Source organism: Culex quinquefasciatus, chromosome 2 (genome assembly GCF_015732765.1).
Source record: "Culex quinquefasciatus strain JHB chromosome 2, VPISU_Cqui_1.0_pri_paternal, whole genome shotgun sequence".
NCBI classification, from domain to species: Eukaryota; Metazoa; Arthropoda; class Insecta; order Diptera; family Culicidae; genus Culex; species Culex quinquefasciatus.
The window spans coordinates 13,640,526-13,658,091 of record NC_051862.1 but is presented as its reverse complement, the minus strand read 5'-3'; the positions used below and the strand labels follow the sequence as shown (position 1 = coordinate 13,658,091).

At 33.3% G+C, this 17,566-nt stretch overlaps 1 protein-coding gene across 3 annotated transcripts in view; it reads left to right on the top strand.

Annotated features, from left to right (window-relative positions):
* Positions 1–17,566, top strand: part of LOC6032314 (pollen-specific leucine-rich repeat extensin-like protein 1) — a 61,868-nt gene that overhangs the window by 36,036 nt on the left and 8,266 nt on the right. The window contains exons 1-2 of one of the 3 annotated variants that reach the window (XM_038251889.1): positions 8,233–8,342; positions 8,410–8,644. The exons of the other annotated variants lie outside the window; for them this stretch is intronic. Of the exons in view, the coding sequence (XP_038107817.1) occupies positions 8,587–8,644 (58 nt within the window). The 5' untranslated portion in view covers positions 8,233–8,342; positions 8,410–8,586. Of the gene's footprint in view, positions 1–8,232; positions 8,343–8,409; positions 8,645–17,566 lie in introns of those variants that run through there. 3 annotated transcript variants of the gene reach the window in all.

Here is a 17,566-nt window from a genome sequence, read left to right as displayed (position 1 = left end):
ACAGCCAAAATCCCATAAGCTCTGTGCTTCAGTTAAGCCCTGGACCGTGCTTAACCGAGGCAGCTGAACGAATCAAAACCGGGGCAGTGCAAAGCCGAGGCGTGCAAAACTGGGACATGACTGTATACACTGCATGTTCTATTTTTGTAAACACAAAAAAAAAGTTGCAACCCACGGGATTCAAACCCAGCACCAACAGTAAGGGCTGGTGCCTTAGCCCGCTCGGCCATCTGATCGATGAATAACGGAAAGGAATCAGCGAAGTAAAGCGTTTAGCATATACAGAGAAACCTTTTTTTACGCGATGCGTTACGTTTTGCTGATTTGTCGACATCTCTGGAACGACCAGGGCCCCGGCGATGGCCTGATATGAGCTACCGAACAACATTGGCAATATGGCGTCGTTTGTTTACAAACATGAGATTGTTTGTGGACGAACCGAAAAATTTACTTTTTTGTAAAAAATTCTATATCCATTGTTCAATAACATTAAGTCTTACAAAACAGACAAGGTTTCGTTAAATTCTAGACCAAAATTTATTTTATTATTATTTTTCAATTTAAACCTATTTTTTCGTGATTCTGATCAAGATTACACATCAAATCATCGTGGCTTTAGTGTATCTTTAGTTTTCACATCGATTCACTGTAGATTCGTGTTTAAATTTTGAAATTTAGCATAAATTAAAATAAGTTGCAAAATTCCCAACTTCAGCCATGTGCAACAATTTCCACATCACCCATGCGGGAAACCGATAATGGGATAATTCATGCGTTCCAAACTGTCAAAATTCCAAAACGTCATTGCCAATCTTCGGTTCGCTGCTTTTGTTCGTGTTTGAAGTTTCGGGCCGAGACTCTGGGAACGACGCAATATTTTTGCAAACTTTTAAAAGCAATTTGTAGGTTTTGTTCAGATCTACAAAACGCTTGCTAATGCTTGCAAAAATATTGCATGGTTTAAGAGAAATCGACGAAATAAAAAGCGTAACGCCACCGCGTAAAAGGGGGTTTCTCTGTATTAGCTTGACATTTCGGTCAAGTAGGTTTCGCATACTGATGGGCTACATATTTCAGGGTGTAATATTACATAGAATTTCATAAAATAATGCAAAACTTATTTTACGCCCAGGCCTTTTACACGCAGCTGGATTACAACTTTTTATGCAATATTACACTCTGAAACATGTAGCCCGTCAGTATGGTATGTATTGGCCGAAATGTCAAGCTCATATATGCGTTTATCCTTTCCATTTCACATCGATCAGATGTCCGAGCGGGCTAAGGCGCCAGTCCTTACTGATGGTGCTGGGTTTGTATCCCGTCGGTTGCAACTTTTGTTTTGTGTTTATAAATATTTTACATGCAATGTGTAATTGTCATTGTTTCAGCCAACACACGGAAAAAAAGTGTGCGAGAAATCGTGAATTTCGATTCACGAATTCGTGAATAATTTTGTGCATGATTTCGTGATACCTTTCATGATTTCATGAATTTTATTCATGAAATCGTGCATAAAAATGCACGAATTTATGAATTTTATTCATGGCTAAAATATTTTTACGAATATTCATGAATTTTCCTTCATGAAATCATGCATATCACTATTCATGATTTCATGACTGATTTTCATGAAGTCATGATTAAACTGCATGAATTCATGAAAAATATTCATGATTTTACGATTATTTATGCATGCGTAAATTTTACGTCGTAAAATTTTATTCGAGAATTTATGAATCATGTTTTTCATGATTTCATGAAAGTTTACATGTTTTCATGAATAAAATGCATGAATTCGTGCATAACATTCATGGGTTTATGAATTTGTATCCATGTTTATGACGAGTGATCTTGATCAATCAAGAACAGTTTCGTTCGAACTGTCATGTTTGTTTTTCGCTTGCCAGTTCAGCCGCGTGTTTATTTGCCACGAAGTCAAACGCGTTGTGACTTGTCGCGTCCTGTTGTGTTTGTCGGTGAAAGTGGCCGTGATTTGTGGACCCGGGATTTGGAGGTGCTGTCCACCGGAACCGGGAAAAGATCTGCGGCCGTTCCGTTGGAAATGGCAACGGAGCCAAGGGCTAGCAGGAAGAGGACCGAGCTGCAGGAGGAGGACCGAGTGGCAGTAGGAGAACCGAGCGCGGGAGGAGGACCGGGCGGCAGGAGGAGGACCGAGCGGCTAGAGTAGGACCGAGTGGCAAGAGGAGGGCCGAATGGCAGGAGGAGGACCGAGCAGCAAGAGTAGGACCGAGTGGCAGGAGGAGGAACGAGCGCGGGAGGAGGACCAGGCGGCAGGAGGAGTGCCGAGCGGCAGGAGGAGTAACAAGGTAAGAGACAGAACAGTTCCCAGTTTGTTTCGATTGTCGAATCAAGGGGAACATGGTCCATAAGACAGTTCCCGTGTTTTATCTCCGCGTGTGACAGTTTCTTGGTCGTGGACTCGTAGGGATCTCGGTTTTTTCTCAATTGCCGGAGAATTCTACGCGTGTGACAGACAGTGAGGTTTGTTTTGGTTTTGGAAACGAAAAATCCCGTTTTTATCGGTTCTCGTGGATGCGCTGAGTGACATTTCGGTGCTTTGTTTTGAGCTAGAAATGGGGACATAGGTAAAGTATGTTAATAATTTTAATGATTTTAATATTGTAAGCATATTATTTTAAAGTACAGTGGATTTAACATATTTAAAGTATTTGAAGTTAATAACGTATTTTAATAATTTTAATATTGTGACTTTAAAAGTATCTAAGTATTTCAAGTATTTTAAATATTTCAAGTGTTTAGAGTTTGTTGAGTGTTGAAATAATTTTAAGCATAATATTTATTTTTAAGTATATTCGTTTGTTCAGGTATTTTAATATTAAATGTTTTTAAAGTTTTCAAGTATTTCAAGTATTTGAAATAATTGAAGTGTTTAAAGTTTGTTAAGCTTTTAAATAATTTTAAGCAATTAATTTTTATAGGTATTTTAATATTTCAAGAACTTGAAATATTTTAAGTATTTTTAAGTTTTTAACATATTTAAAGTATTTAAAGAATTTAAATAATTTTAAGTATTCTCAGTATTTTAAGTATTTTAAGTATTTTAGGTATTTTAAGTATTTTAAGTATTTCAAGTATTTCAAGTATTTCAAGTATTTCAAGTATTTAAAGTATTTTAAGAATTTTGAGTATTTTAAGTATTTTAAATATTTAAAGTATTTAAAGTATTTAAAGTATTTGAAGTATTTAAAATATTTAAAGTATTTTAAGTATTTTAAGTATTTTAAGTATTTTAAGTATTTTAAGTATTTTAAGTATTTTAAGTATTTTAAGTATTTTAAGTATTTTAAGTATTTTAAGTATTTTAATTTATTTAAGTATTTTAAGTATTTTAAGTATTTTAAGTATTTTAAGTATTTTAAGTATTTTAAGTATTTTAAGTATTTTAAGTATTTTAAGTATTTTAAGTATTTTAAGTATTTTAAGTATTTTAAGTATTTTAAGTATTTTAAGTATTTTAAGTATTTTAAGTATTTTAAGTATTTTAAGTATTTTAAAATTTTTAAGTATTTTAAGTATTTTAAGTATTTTAAGTATTTTAAGTATTTTAAGTATTTTAAGTATTTTAAGTATTTTAAGTATTTTAAGTATTTTAAGTATTTTAAGTATTTTAAGTATTTTAAGTATTTTAAGTATTTTAAGTATTTTAAGTATTTTAAGTATTTTAAGTATTTTAAGTATTTTAAGTATTTTAAGTATTTTAAGTATTTCAAGTAGTTAAAGTATTTTAATTATTTTAATTATTTCAAGTATCTAAAGTATTTAAAGTATTCAAAGTATTTAAAGTATTTGAAGTATTTAAAGTATTTAAAGTATTTAAAGTATTTAAAGTATTTTATATATTAAAAGTGCTTAAAGTATTTTAAGTATCTAAAGTATTTCAAGTATTTTGAGAATTTTAAGTATATTAAGTATTTTAAGTTTTTTCAGTATTTTAAGTATTATAATTATTTAAAGCTTTTTAAGTATTTAAAGTATTTAAAGTATTTAAAGTATTTAAAGTACTTTAAGTATTGAAAGTATTTTAAGTATTTAAAGTATTTAAAGTATTTAAAGTATTTAAAGTATTTAAAGTATTTAAAGTATTTAAAGTATTTAAAGTATTTAAAGTATTTAAAGTATTTAAAGTATTTAAAGTATTTAAAGTATTTAAAGTATTTAAAGTATTTAAAGTATTTAAAGTATTTAAAGTATTTAAAGTATTTAAAGTATTTAAAGTATTTAAAGTATTTAAAGTATTTAAAGTATTTAAAGTATTTAAAGTATTTAAAGTATGTAAAGTTTTTAAAGTATTTAAAGTATTTAAATTATTTAAAGTATTTAAAGTATTTTAAGTATTTAAAGAATTTAAAGTATTCAAAGTATTTAAAGTATTTAAAGTATTTAAAGTATTTAAATTATTTAAAGTATTTAAAGTATTTGAAGTATTTGAAGTATTTGAAGTATTTGAAGTATTTGAAGTATTTGAAGTATTTGAAGTATTCTAAGAATTTTAATTGCTTTAAGTAAACAGTTTAAAACTCTATAATAAAGTATACAAAAAAAGTATTTTAGGTATTTCAAGTATTTTAAGTTTTATGAGCATTTTATTTATTTTATGTATTTTGCGTATTTCAATTATTTTGAGTTTGTGAAGTATTTAATTTTTTTTGCGTATTTTAAATAGTTTGAGTTTTTGAAGTTTTTAAAGATTTTTATTTTGTTGCGTATTTTTAGATTTTCGGTGTTTTTTTTAATTTTCAATTCAACTCTCTATGACTCTATTTGCGTCAAATTAAAGTGTTTGATCATCTGCATTTACAAAAATAAATCCTTTTATTGTAATTAATCACTTTATTGTAATTGGAGTTATTAATGAGACAAAAAATTATGGCTTTATTATACGAATTATCGATTATTCTATTATTAGTTCATCAGACAATCGAGTCTTGACTGCACATGTAATCCCTTAGGTCTTTTTGTATTTAATTTAAGTTTTCGTTGTATTTTTGTATAGTAACGATCGGTACCCAATTAACGTTTCCGAAATGCTCATGTCAAGTTTTTAAATGTTGGTTTTACTAAATTTATGATTGTATTTTTAATTTATTTAAAGCATTTTTGAACATCACATAACTGGGACCTTTGTGAATTCAGAATTCTTCCGCAGTGACCGGTAATCGGTTCCAAGGTGGCCAGATGGAGCCTGAGTACATTGGCATCACATACAATGGCTACAGTTTTAAATTTCATGAATTTTTATATGTCACATGACAGGGTTCCTTGCACATTCCGAAATGTCCCCAGTGACCACCGGTAACCGGTGACCGGTTCCAAAGTGGCCAGGTGGGGCCAGATTTCATTGGCATCACATAAAATGGCCAAAGATTTGAATTTCATGAATTTTGATATGTCACATGACAGGGTTCCTTGCACATTCCGAAATGTCCCCAGTGACCACCGGTAACCGGTGACCGGTTCCAAAGTGGCCAGGTGGGGCCAGATTACATTGGCATCACATTAAATGGCCACAGTTTTAAATTTCATAAATTTTGATATGTCACATGACAGGGTTCCTTGCACATTCCGAAATGTCCCCAGTGACCACCGGTAACCGGTGACCGGTTCCAAAGTGGCCAGGTGGGGCCAGATTTCATTGGCATCACATAAAATGGCCAAAGATTTGAATTTCATGAATTTTGATATGTCACATGACAGGGTTCCTTGCACATTCCGAAATGTCCCCAGTGACCACCGGTAACCGGTGACCGGTTCCAAAGTGGCCAGGTGGGGCCAAATTACATTGGCATCACATACAATGGCCAAAGATTTGAATTTCATGAATTTTGATATGTCACATGACAGGGTTCCTTGCACATTCCGAAATGTCCCCAGTGACCACCGGTAACCGGTGACCGGTTCCAAAGTGGCCAGGTGGGGCCATAGTGCATTGGCATCACATACAATGGCCACAGTTTTAAATTTAATGAATTTTGATATGTCACAAGACAGGGTTCCTTGCACATTCCGAAATGTCCCCAGTGACCACCGGTAACCGGTGACCGGTTCCAAAGTGGCCAGGTGGGGCCAGATTTCATTGGCATCACATTAAATGGCCAAAGATTTGAATTTCATGAATTTTGATATGTCACATGACAGGGTTCCTTGCACATTCCGAAATGTCCCCAGTGACCACCGGTAACCGGTGACCGGTTCCAAAGTGGCCAGGTGGGGCCAAATTACATTGGCATCACATAAAATGGCCAAAGATTTGAATTTCATGAATTTTGATATGTCACAAGACAGGGTTCCTTGCACATTCCGAAATGTCCCCAGTGACCACCGGTAACCGGTGACCGGTTCCAAAGTGGCCAAGTGGGGCCAGAGTGCATTGGCATCACATACAATGGCCACAGTTTTAAATTTAATGAATTTTGATATGTCACAAGACAGGGTTCCTTGCACATTCCGAAATGTCCCCAGTGACCACCGGTAACCGGTGACCGGTTCCAAAGTGGCCAGGTGGGGCCAGATTTCATTGGCATCACATAAAATGGCCACAGTTTTAAATTTCATGAATTTTGATATGTCACATGACAGGGTTCCTTGCACATTCCGAAATGTCCCCAGTGACCACCGGTAACCGGTGACCGGTTCCAAAGTGGCCAGGTGGGGCCAGATTTCATTGGCATCACATAAAATGGCCAAAGATTTGAATTTCATGAATTTTGATATGTCACATGACAGGGTTCCTTGCACATTCCGAAATGTCCCCAGTGACCACCGGTAACCGGTGACCGGTTCCAAAGTGGCCAGGTGGGGCCATAGTACATTGGAATCACATAAAATGTGCTCCGTTTTTTTTTTTCACAAAACAGGATTCCTTGTCAATTCCGGTATGTGCCCCCAGTGGCACGATATGGTAAATGTACAGAAAAAGTAATCCGGAAATTGTGAAAATCGTACCATGAAATCGTGAATAATACGAGTTTTACTTTACGAATTTTTGAACTATGCATATTGGGCACGAATAAGCCAGGAGCCGTGAATAAATATGCATGATTAGACATGCCCGAATACACTCGTAAACGTGAATTAAATTCATGATTTCATAAAAAAAAAAATCACGAATTCATGAAATTTATGCATGATTTCATGAAGTTTATACATGATTTCACGATTTTTTTTACGCCCTCAAAAATAAATCATAAAAAAATATTCCAGAACTCATGAATTTTGTGCACGAATTCATGAATAAAATTCACGATTTCATGATTTATTTACATTTTTTCATGAATTGTGAGCATGAAATCGCGAATATTTTTACGCCTTCATTTACAAATCGTAAAAATAATTCGAGATTTCATGAATTTTGTGCACGAAGTCATGCATAAAAATTCATGATTTCATGAATTTTATGCATGAAGTCATGAATTTTTATTCACGAGGTATATTTTTTTGATCGTAATCATGAATTTTTATTCATAAAATCGTGAATATTTTTCACGACTTCATGCATCCATTTCATGAAATCATGAATATTATTCACGTTTACGAGTGAAATCGGTCATGGAAAGTCATGCATATTTATTCACGATTCCTGGATAATTCGTGCCCATTATGCATAGTTCAAAAATTCGTAAAGCAAAAATCGCGATATTCACGATTTCATGGTACGATTTGCATGATTTTCGGAAACCTTTTTTTTCCGTGCACACGCGTATTTTTTTGTGTTTCAAAAAATATCTCTTAAAATACGTCGTCTTGGATTTCTCTTATAACTCCTCATCAATATGAAAATATCATCAACATAAAATAATTAATTTAATTTCTAAAAACTTTCCACTTCTAAGTGCCACCAACTTACACATGTGTTTGCCCAGGACAATTATCCTCCAACCAAGTGGTGGTGGTCCAAAGGGACACACATTAAGTTTGCCCCTTTACCATACGGAAAAAAATAAGGAAAAAAGGACACTGCAAGGGGTGCGGAAGGTAGTCAGGTCAATTGGTTGTTTTCCTCCCGCCGGCCGTCGAACAGACAGTAGAACGAGGTGACTAACTCCCACATACCTACTGTTGTACACACGAATAGTTGATTCGGCCTAAACGGGTGGTGAGTCCGGCCGATCCAGCAGCACTGACGTGGTGCTTCGACAGAGGTGTTCTGCGCTGGCAAGTCGCGTTTTTGGTGAAAGCCATCATCAGTTAGTCGAGAGCAATCAAACCGAGCGGTCGCGTGGAAAACTTTGAAAAAGATACACGAGTTATGACGGAATTTTTGTCACAATCAGCTCGCGTTACTCAGTCTGTGCGGTTAGGTTGGTTAAGGGAAAGCACTGGCAGCGCGTGCCCCTCGGTGGTTTGATAATTCTGATATAATTGCAGTGGGAATTTACACCCATTAGAAGCGACAGCGACAACGACAACGAAACGATAAAAAAATACTCACGTTTCAAAACCAGCCAGCTGATTAAAGAGTGATTAATTTTTGCAAGGTCTGCGTGTTTTGAAGAGTTGAAAAAGATGGTGATTAACAACGATTCCGGCGAACGCAAATAGAACATGGTTGTTGTTTACTCTAGATTGCGATCCGTTTGCGGCCACCACCAGCGGAACTGTGGTAAGAGAGTGGCGGGGACACTTTTTCCCTAATCGAATCACACATTGAGCTGGGCGGCTTGGTTTTTAAATTATGAGATAGTGAAGGCAGTACATTCCGCTGGAAGGAAAATCAATTTCATGTTATATCCAATTGCTAAATTATTCAAGCATTAGATGAAAATCACAAATGGTACTAAACATGAAAACATGTTATTAACTTGATTGGTTTAATCTTCTTTTTGAATACCAAAACAATTGATCGGTGAAAATAATTATTTTTTTGAAATAAATTATATCACAGTCATAATAATAGAGATGCAGTACTTCACATGATAGTATGACATAGCTTGATAGGAAAAACTTATATATTCTATTCTGAATTCGTCCTGAAAACTATGGCAAATCGAAAGACGAGAGTGCTGTGCAAAAATGTAATTTAAATTAATTTATTTAATCAAAAAATATTTTTAATTATATCAAAATAAAACCCAACTAGGGAGAAATTAAAATAACAATCTTTTTTCTACTAGTCTAGATCAAAACCTTCAACAAAGGCGTCATCCATAAAGTACGTACGCTTTTAGGGGGAGGAGGGGGTCACCATAGGTGTGACAAGATGTGACCAAGGGGGGAGGGGGGGGGGTTTCGAGACTGTGACGTCACGCTAGGTTGTTTTTATGATTGCATAATATTAATTCGAAATGTACACAATAAAAATAAATCCTCGTTTTTAAAATTGTTTGCTTACTATTATTTAGAAGAACCGTTATCAGGGTTGACATTGGGTCTGGGGGTGAGATTGGGTCATACAAATTTCTGCATTTTTGTATGACCCAAAACTCACCCCCAGACCCAATGTCACCCCTGATGACGGTATCACATTATAATTTATTATATAGTCACATTTTTTTGCAGCTGAAACTTCAATATTTTGCAAATTCTTGCTTGATAAAAATAAATGCTTCGAAAGCAGGGTGTTCATAAGAAAACTGCTATAAATGGTTTGAACTTATTAGATACAAAGCTGTGAAAGACAGTTTTCAAGATTTTTTAATACTTGAATGTTATACCAGGTCTTCTATTTTTTAAAAGATACAAAACTGTTTTTTGTTTCGTAGGGTTTATTCTAAAAAATGAATAATTAGACAAATTTTTTTCATGTTAAAATTGGCAAAAATACCAAAATTATGAGAGTTGAAAGATATAAAAACTATAAAAAATCCCATCGTAAACAAATGTGACGTACTTTTTGAGGGGGGGTTCAACTTCATCATCCCGGTACGAGAATCGAACTCACGACCTCTGGATTGGAAACCCAGCACGCCGCTAGTCGAAACCCATCCCCTACCGGTCAGTATTCCCAGTGAGCATATTTACTCTTTTAAGGGATCTGACTTTGCCGAGCCAGACAGGAATCGAACCCATCACCTTCCGCTTACAAGGCGAAACCCGTAACCTCACGGCCACGGAAGCTCGGCTGTGTGACAAAGTGTGACATAAAGGGGAGGGGGGGTTAATTTTGGCCGATTTGTGCGTGACATACTTTATGGATGAAGCCAAAAAATATTTTCGAAACAATTCTGTATGGATCTCACCTAAATGTTATAGAGGCTTGTATGAATGGCTTCTTTGTAAATAAATGACTGGAGTTTTTTTAAGTCCAATAAACCAAATTTCCAGTCGATGGACAAAGTTTTATATAAATAAAAAATATATATAGTCATAATAATTACATATAATCAAAACAAAAAAAAATATAATTAAGTAGTTGCAAATATTTGTTTGATTTTGTCCCTCGACTCTGACCAATGATAAAGGGGGCAAACATAATAAAAAGCATGAAAACAACATTTTATTGAAAAATGTGTTGTAAACTGCATTACACACCAGAGCAGTTGTCCTCAATCATTAGTTAAAAAAATTAAGAAAACATTTTCTTTGACCAAATAGGGGAAAGTGGGGCAAGTGTAACAAGCTAAGGAAATGCTCGTTAAAACCCATTAAAACGTTAAAACATCTGTCGGATTTTTTCATAATCATCTTATTTCAGGTCTTGACTAAGACTTTAATAGAACAAATTTTGAAAAAATCCTGTTTTTCAATGTTATAAATTGATTTTAAAATTTTTGATTTTCCATCCGTTCTACTCAACTAGTGGGGCAAGACGAACAACCCGTTGGGGCAAGAGGAACAATGCATGAAAAAACATTTGCTAACAAGTGAACTGCTATCACTTTGAAACATCAGATTAGAATGTATTTGAAACGTTTCTTTCAATTTTAGGTTAAATAATAATATTTTATTAAAAATTTGATCGTTTTTACGAAAAAAATAATTACTTTGGTGATAAATAGTAAATTTTCATAGTATCAGTTAATTTTGTGTATAATTTTTTTTAACAATTGTTTATCAGTTTTTAAGAACTTTTTTTTATTTATTTCCCAATAAAATATGTTGTTGCAGCAATTCGTATTTTTTTCATACTAAAAATCCATATGGTACACTTGCCCCACCTGAATAAGATTTTTTAAAGGCTCTCAACAAAAATAACCAAAAGTCAAATCATACTTTCTAATAGGTGCAAATCATTGGTTGGAGCACTACTGATCTAGGAAAAATTGCATTTTGATAAAATGAGCCTTAAAACGAACCCTAACCCTTATTTTGTACTTTCCAAATATTATAAGAAAACAAAGGTTTTTAAAAAAAAACTTCATCAATCTTATGCCCCGTGGCGTTTACGTTATTTTGGCGGTTATGTGGTAGTAGAATCGACTAATTGCACTGCTAGCAACAATTCCTCATACTGGAAATAATAAAAATTGTAAAAATTACGGCCGTACGAGCGATTGTTCCTCTTGCCCCATATGGTCGTCTTGCCCCACCTTCCCCTACAGGAAAGTAAAATGGAAAAAATTCCAACTCTTTCGAAATCAAGTTCCTGCTTCAAGGTTCAGGGTGGCTTATCAAGTTGAACAAATCGGAAACATTAGATCTTTTTTTTTTTTCAAACCGAAAACCGAACATTTGTTTTTAAACCCTGAATTTGATATACTGGAATTTTCTTTCAGAATATTCCAATAATTATATTTAATTATTATGATAAAATTTGTTTAAAATTTGTGAGATTATATTTTAATTCAAAACATTTTGAGGTGCGTAAACGATTTTGCGTGTGACATAGCACTACTTGAAAAGGTAACGTCAAATCGTCCAAAGCGAGAACCCGAGCAGACGGAAATAGCTTGGGAAAAACATTGTTTGATATTTGAAAATACTAAACAAATATTTTTTTTGTTATTTTTAACAAGATTTGTTATTCGTCGTTATGATTCTTTTGTTATTGGATTGTCATTGTAATGACAGACTAATAACATTTTTGTTTCTTCGAACAAATCATTGTTATTTTCTTTTTTGTTATTTTAACAGCTAATCCGATCATTCCAATAACAGTTGGAGGTATTCTTCCATACCAAAATACGCTATTTGAAAGTTTTTGTTTGCTTTCAACTAATATCAAATTTTGTTATGATAACATAAACTGTTATTAAACTCTTATGCAAAAATGGATATTTGTTATTGAAATGGCATGAATTTTGTTATTAGCGTCTGTCCGGGAAGGAGGAAACTAGAATTTTCAGACAAGTTTCCACGTCGTTTGTGGACTACCCAACCCAATCCCGCCTCAAGACAAGCTTCGATCCAAAACTTCGAAAAAAACATTTTCAAACAGTTTTGGAAAGACGAGCTGTTAAAATTTAGGAAAATTTAAGGGATTGGATTTTGACTTGTTTTGTCTGACTTTGTTATTGTTTTTAAAAAAATATTTTTTTCTAGTTCAACTTTGGATTTGTCCTTACCATCATTTTCCTTATTTTATGTGCAAAAAGTATTTTTTGCATTTGTCCCTCGGTGCATTTTTCTACAATGGAAAAAGCACAAAATTTAAAAAGTGGCTGTAAAAACATGAGGAAACTTAAAAGACAAAAGGTAATTATAGGTTATTGTAGTTTAAGCCAAGTATTACAAAAAACAAATATAAACAAAACAAGAAAATGAAACAAGAAAAATATAAAACAAGAGATATAAAGTTTTTCGTAGAACAAAGGTTGCTCAAAATGACCTCCTGAACATGGGAAAATAGATATTCTCGATAAAAATTGGCGTTAGAGGGTTAAGTTTAGAATGTTATCAGGCGTCTTTTTGAACTTTAATTTCAGGTATCAAATTCAAAATTGATCAAATTTTATTTATTTTTTCTTGAATTTCTTTTATCAACTCTTTGATGTTTTCAGTTATTTTTTTCTACTTGACCCGAAATTATACATTGACTTTTCGGGAGATAACACTATGTGAAAAGTTAGCGAAAATGTGTGTTGTGTCAAATAAAATCGTGCACTTTCATGCTTTTAATTTTTGAAATTGATTTTTATACTTTTTTATTGTTTAAAACTAATTTACAATCAGTCAATATTATATTTTCAGAAAAATGTTAAGTCACAATTTGCTATTGAATATTTTTTTATGCATTTTGCCTTCCTCACTGAGGTAAGGCTATAATCCTGCTCTAAAAATGAACTTCGTATAAAAACGTCGTAGACCCACCTTCATGTATACCTATCGACTCAGAATCGAAAACTGAACAAATGACTGTGTGTATGTGTGTGTGTATGTGTGTGTGTATGTATGTATGTGACCAACAAACTAGCTCATGTTGCTCGACACTGGCTGAACCGATTTGACCCGAACTTGTTGCATTTGACTTGGTTTAGGGTCCCATAGATCGAGTTTTATACAGATTGAAGTTTCGATAAGTAGTTCAAAAGTTATGTATAAAAATGTGTTTTCTCATATATTTGGATCTCACTTAACTGTATGTTAACTATGTCCGGGTCCATCATCCGACCCATCATTGGTTAGGTTATCAAAATACCTTTCCAACGAGTCTAAAACATTGAAGATCTGGCAACCCTGTCTCGAGATATGGCCACTTAAGTGATATTGATATACTTTTTTGAAGCCGGATCTCACTTAAATGTTTGTAAACTATGTCCGGATCCACCATCCGACCTATTGTTGGTTAGGTTATCAAAATACCTCTCCAACGAGTCCAAAACATTGAAGATCTGGCAACCCTGTCTCGAGGTATGGCCACTTATTGACATTTATGTTCTTTTCTGAAGCCGGAACTCACTTAAATGTATGTAAACTACGTCCGGATCCACCATCCGACCCATCGTTGGTTAGGTTATCAAAAAACCTTTCAATCGAGCCCAAAACATTGGAAGATCTGACAACCCTGTCTCGAGATATGGCCACTTAAGTGACATCGATGTACTTTTTGGAAGCCGGATATAAAAAAATAGATGAAACTTGTGTACAGCCATTGTTGTGAGGATGGCTCCAACCACATAGGTGGATTAAGTTAGTTTTTTTTAGAAAATGTAACGTTTATCTCTTTTTCAAAAAGAATTTGTTGTAGATTGTAGGCTTCGAAATTACAAAAAAAAAATCTTTCAGATATTTTGAAAGTTCGAGATTTTTATAAAACTATTTGAGTGTCCACCCTGCAAAATTTGTTTTCCTTAGTAAGTGAGATTGCGAAAGAGTCCACAACTGTTGTAACTAACATTAAATTTTAACGCAGAAAAAATCTCATTTTTTAATTCGAGATTTTTCTAAACTATTTGGGTGGCCACCCTGCAAGCTTTTTCTTACTAAAGTTTGTGACACTACGAAAAAACGTACAATCGTTATAACTAACTTTTGATTTCAACGCAAGAAATAGAAACATAATCTTTAATTTTTTAAAAGTTCGAGATTTTCATAAAATTACATATTTTTTGTCAACAATTTATCAAAAAAAAAACCGTAAGTTATATTTCAGCAGAAGTATTCGTTAAACTATTGATATTATTAATTGCTTTAACATTTATTTTTTTAGATTCTACTCATCAAATCTACTTTGTAGAATGACCTAAAGTTCATCAGTAGATGATGGTTTTTATCTGTGTTCAGTCAAATAATTAAGATGCACTTTTTATCATTCATGAAAATTAGCGCAATTTAGATGGATTAGTTTGATTATAGTAATAATTAGGAACTTGAACAAATGAAAATTAATTTCTTTCGGGCTTTTCAAGCATTTTTTTATTTTTTTTTATTTGAATCGTAAAACTGAAACATTTACTAGCGATCAGTAAAAAATTAATCACTATTAAGTTGCAAACACAATGCTAATTACTCTTACACTAATGACTTTATTTCAAACACTTCATAAATATTTATTTAGGCAATAAATCAACGTTCAAGCCTGGGCTGTAGTAACTGTAAATCACAATGACTTAGATATCGGTAATACGTTTTCCCTGATTGTGTTAATGACTTGAAATTTTGACCCAACTGTAATCAATCATAAAACACACGTGGATTAAGCAACGTTGTGTGCGGTGTGTCTTCCCAATATAAACTTGAGTCAGCAACAGGGCAATAAAATTGCATTAATTCTTTAGAATTTCCGTCTCTTTTACAGAGTTTAAAGAGCTGAATCAGACAATGTGACGACCATTACAAATAGCAGGCGTAGTCCTTATCACAAGCAAATTATCATATCGAAGGCAATACTCAAGAGATGCTGCCATAGCAAAACATTTGCCATTGTGTTACACAAGCGAAAAAAAAAAACAAATTGCAAATTCCTCCCAATGCAATCTTACCGTACCTGTGTGTGGTGGGACACGGGCAGACCAAGTGACAAATTAAGTCCACCCGTGACTGACTAAGCTCGCGCGAAGAAGACCGCGACGACGAGATGACTTTATCTTTCGCACATTCCACAAACAATTTTCGCACACAATTGTGATGGGAGAACAACTGGAAATTAATTTTTAATTAAAAAAAATCACATTAACTTTTTGTTACAGATATCGATATAATTTTTTATTCATCCCCCTAAAGTACTGTCTACGTAGCGATTTAAAACAAAATTTGCTTATTTTTTCAATCAGATTGTTGCAGGATTGGGTCCGTAAGTGTTTGTCAATTATGAAAAAAGAAGACAACAACTTCCTTGGTTGGTTTCCTTGGTTGCAAATTTTTATTTTGCTACCAGACATTTTTTAGCTAATTTTGTGCTGATTCAGATCATTGATCATTGTGCTGGTCTCGGGTGCAAGGAACGCAATTTGCTACTTCTGCCGCCGCTGCTGCTACTATTTGAGAGGTGTTTCAGAGTCGCTGTCTCAGATCCTCCTAAAGTAGAAACAAGGATAGTGACACAGCCAGAGGATGAGGCCAACCACCAGTCATCGCGCCGAGTTATCTTATCACATTATCATATATATAAATTTTTGTGGGACTTAAGGCCGAACGCAGGGTGACTGGGGAAATTCGTGTGACTGAAGTTTGGGATTTATCGCAAAGCGAATATTTACCTTTGTAATCTTTTGGCTAAAAATAAACTGAACACTAATCAGTTTGTTAAGTAAATCAAAACACTTATTTAAATTTGTAACTACATTCTGTGTTTTTAACGAATCTTTATACAGTGCCATCCCGTTTTTGATCAATTAGACTAACTTAATTTTTCTTCTAAATTGTTTTTCGAAACCAATCTAAAATATAAAGAGTAACAAAAATGCAGTGATTAATTACATGAATAGAAAACAAGTAAAAAACAAAATATGTACACACTTCTTTATCCCGCCATCTTTCTACAAATAACAACACTATTTCATTAAAATTCGAATTTGCACAAAATTAACAAGAAACATTAAACAAAATATTTTATACTTTGTTTGTTCATTACTTTTTAAACAGAATTGAGGAATGACTTTTTCCATAAAAAAAATATTGTCATGTTTTAAACAAATTAATTTGTGTAACTGCTGATAGAATCTTGAGTGCTCACATCCTGCTGAGCAATTTAATATGTCTTTCATGAACTACGAAATGGTCGACTTTTTTACCCAAAATAAAGTTCTTCTTTCCAGCACTCAAATAGGTGTCATAAAGTTGAACTTTTAAATACTTGTTTCGTAATATTTTGGTTTTTGACCCGGCAAACGACGAATTGGCTAAAAACGTGGAAGTTTTACTTTGAGCTGAAAAATCGCGGATTGTGATTGGAAATTTAATAATATTTTGAAAGAATGTACAGTCCAGACTCGTAAAAATTTACTTCGGATAATCGAATCACAAAAAAATATTATTATTTTTTGTTTTCTTATTTTTGATTGTCGAGCTTATGTATGACTGCCAAACAAGGCTCAAGTGATTTAGAATGTTTACATCCAAGATGGCGGCCAAAACGGCGGTGATGAAATTCAAATTTGAGTAAAATGGGGTCGAAGAACTTAGATTTGATGTATAACATAAAAAAATAAAATAAAACGAAAAAAAAAATTTCTTCATGATTTTGTTATTATATAAAAAACTTGAGTTAAAAAATAAATGTTAAAAAAGTTAGGTTTAGCTTGAAACCATCTAAAGGGTGTTTCTCAGAAATATTTGAAACTCGATGCAAAACTGGTTTTATTCTGATTCTTCATTTGCCATTTGAGCAATTCTCTACGAAATCGGTATTTTTTTAATTATAATTTTTGTATTTTTTAATCCGACTGAAACTTTTTTGGTGCCTTTGGTATGCCCAAAGAAGCCATTTTGCATCATTAGTTTGTCCATATAATTTTCCATACAAATTTGGCAGCTGTCCATACAAAAACGATATATGAAAATTCAAAATTCTGTATCTTTAGAAAGAAATTTCTGATCGATCTGGTATTTTCAAAAAATTTAAATTAAGACTAACATTTCAAAAGGGCCAAATATTTTTTTTTAATGTTAGTCTTGGTTTAAAAATTTTAAAATATTTTTTTCGAAAAGATCGGAAAATTTCACGAATGTTTCATATTGAAACATTGTAAATCGGACCATTAGTTGC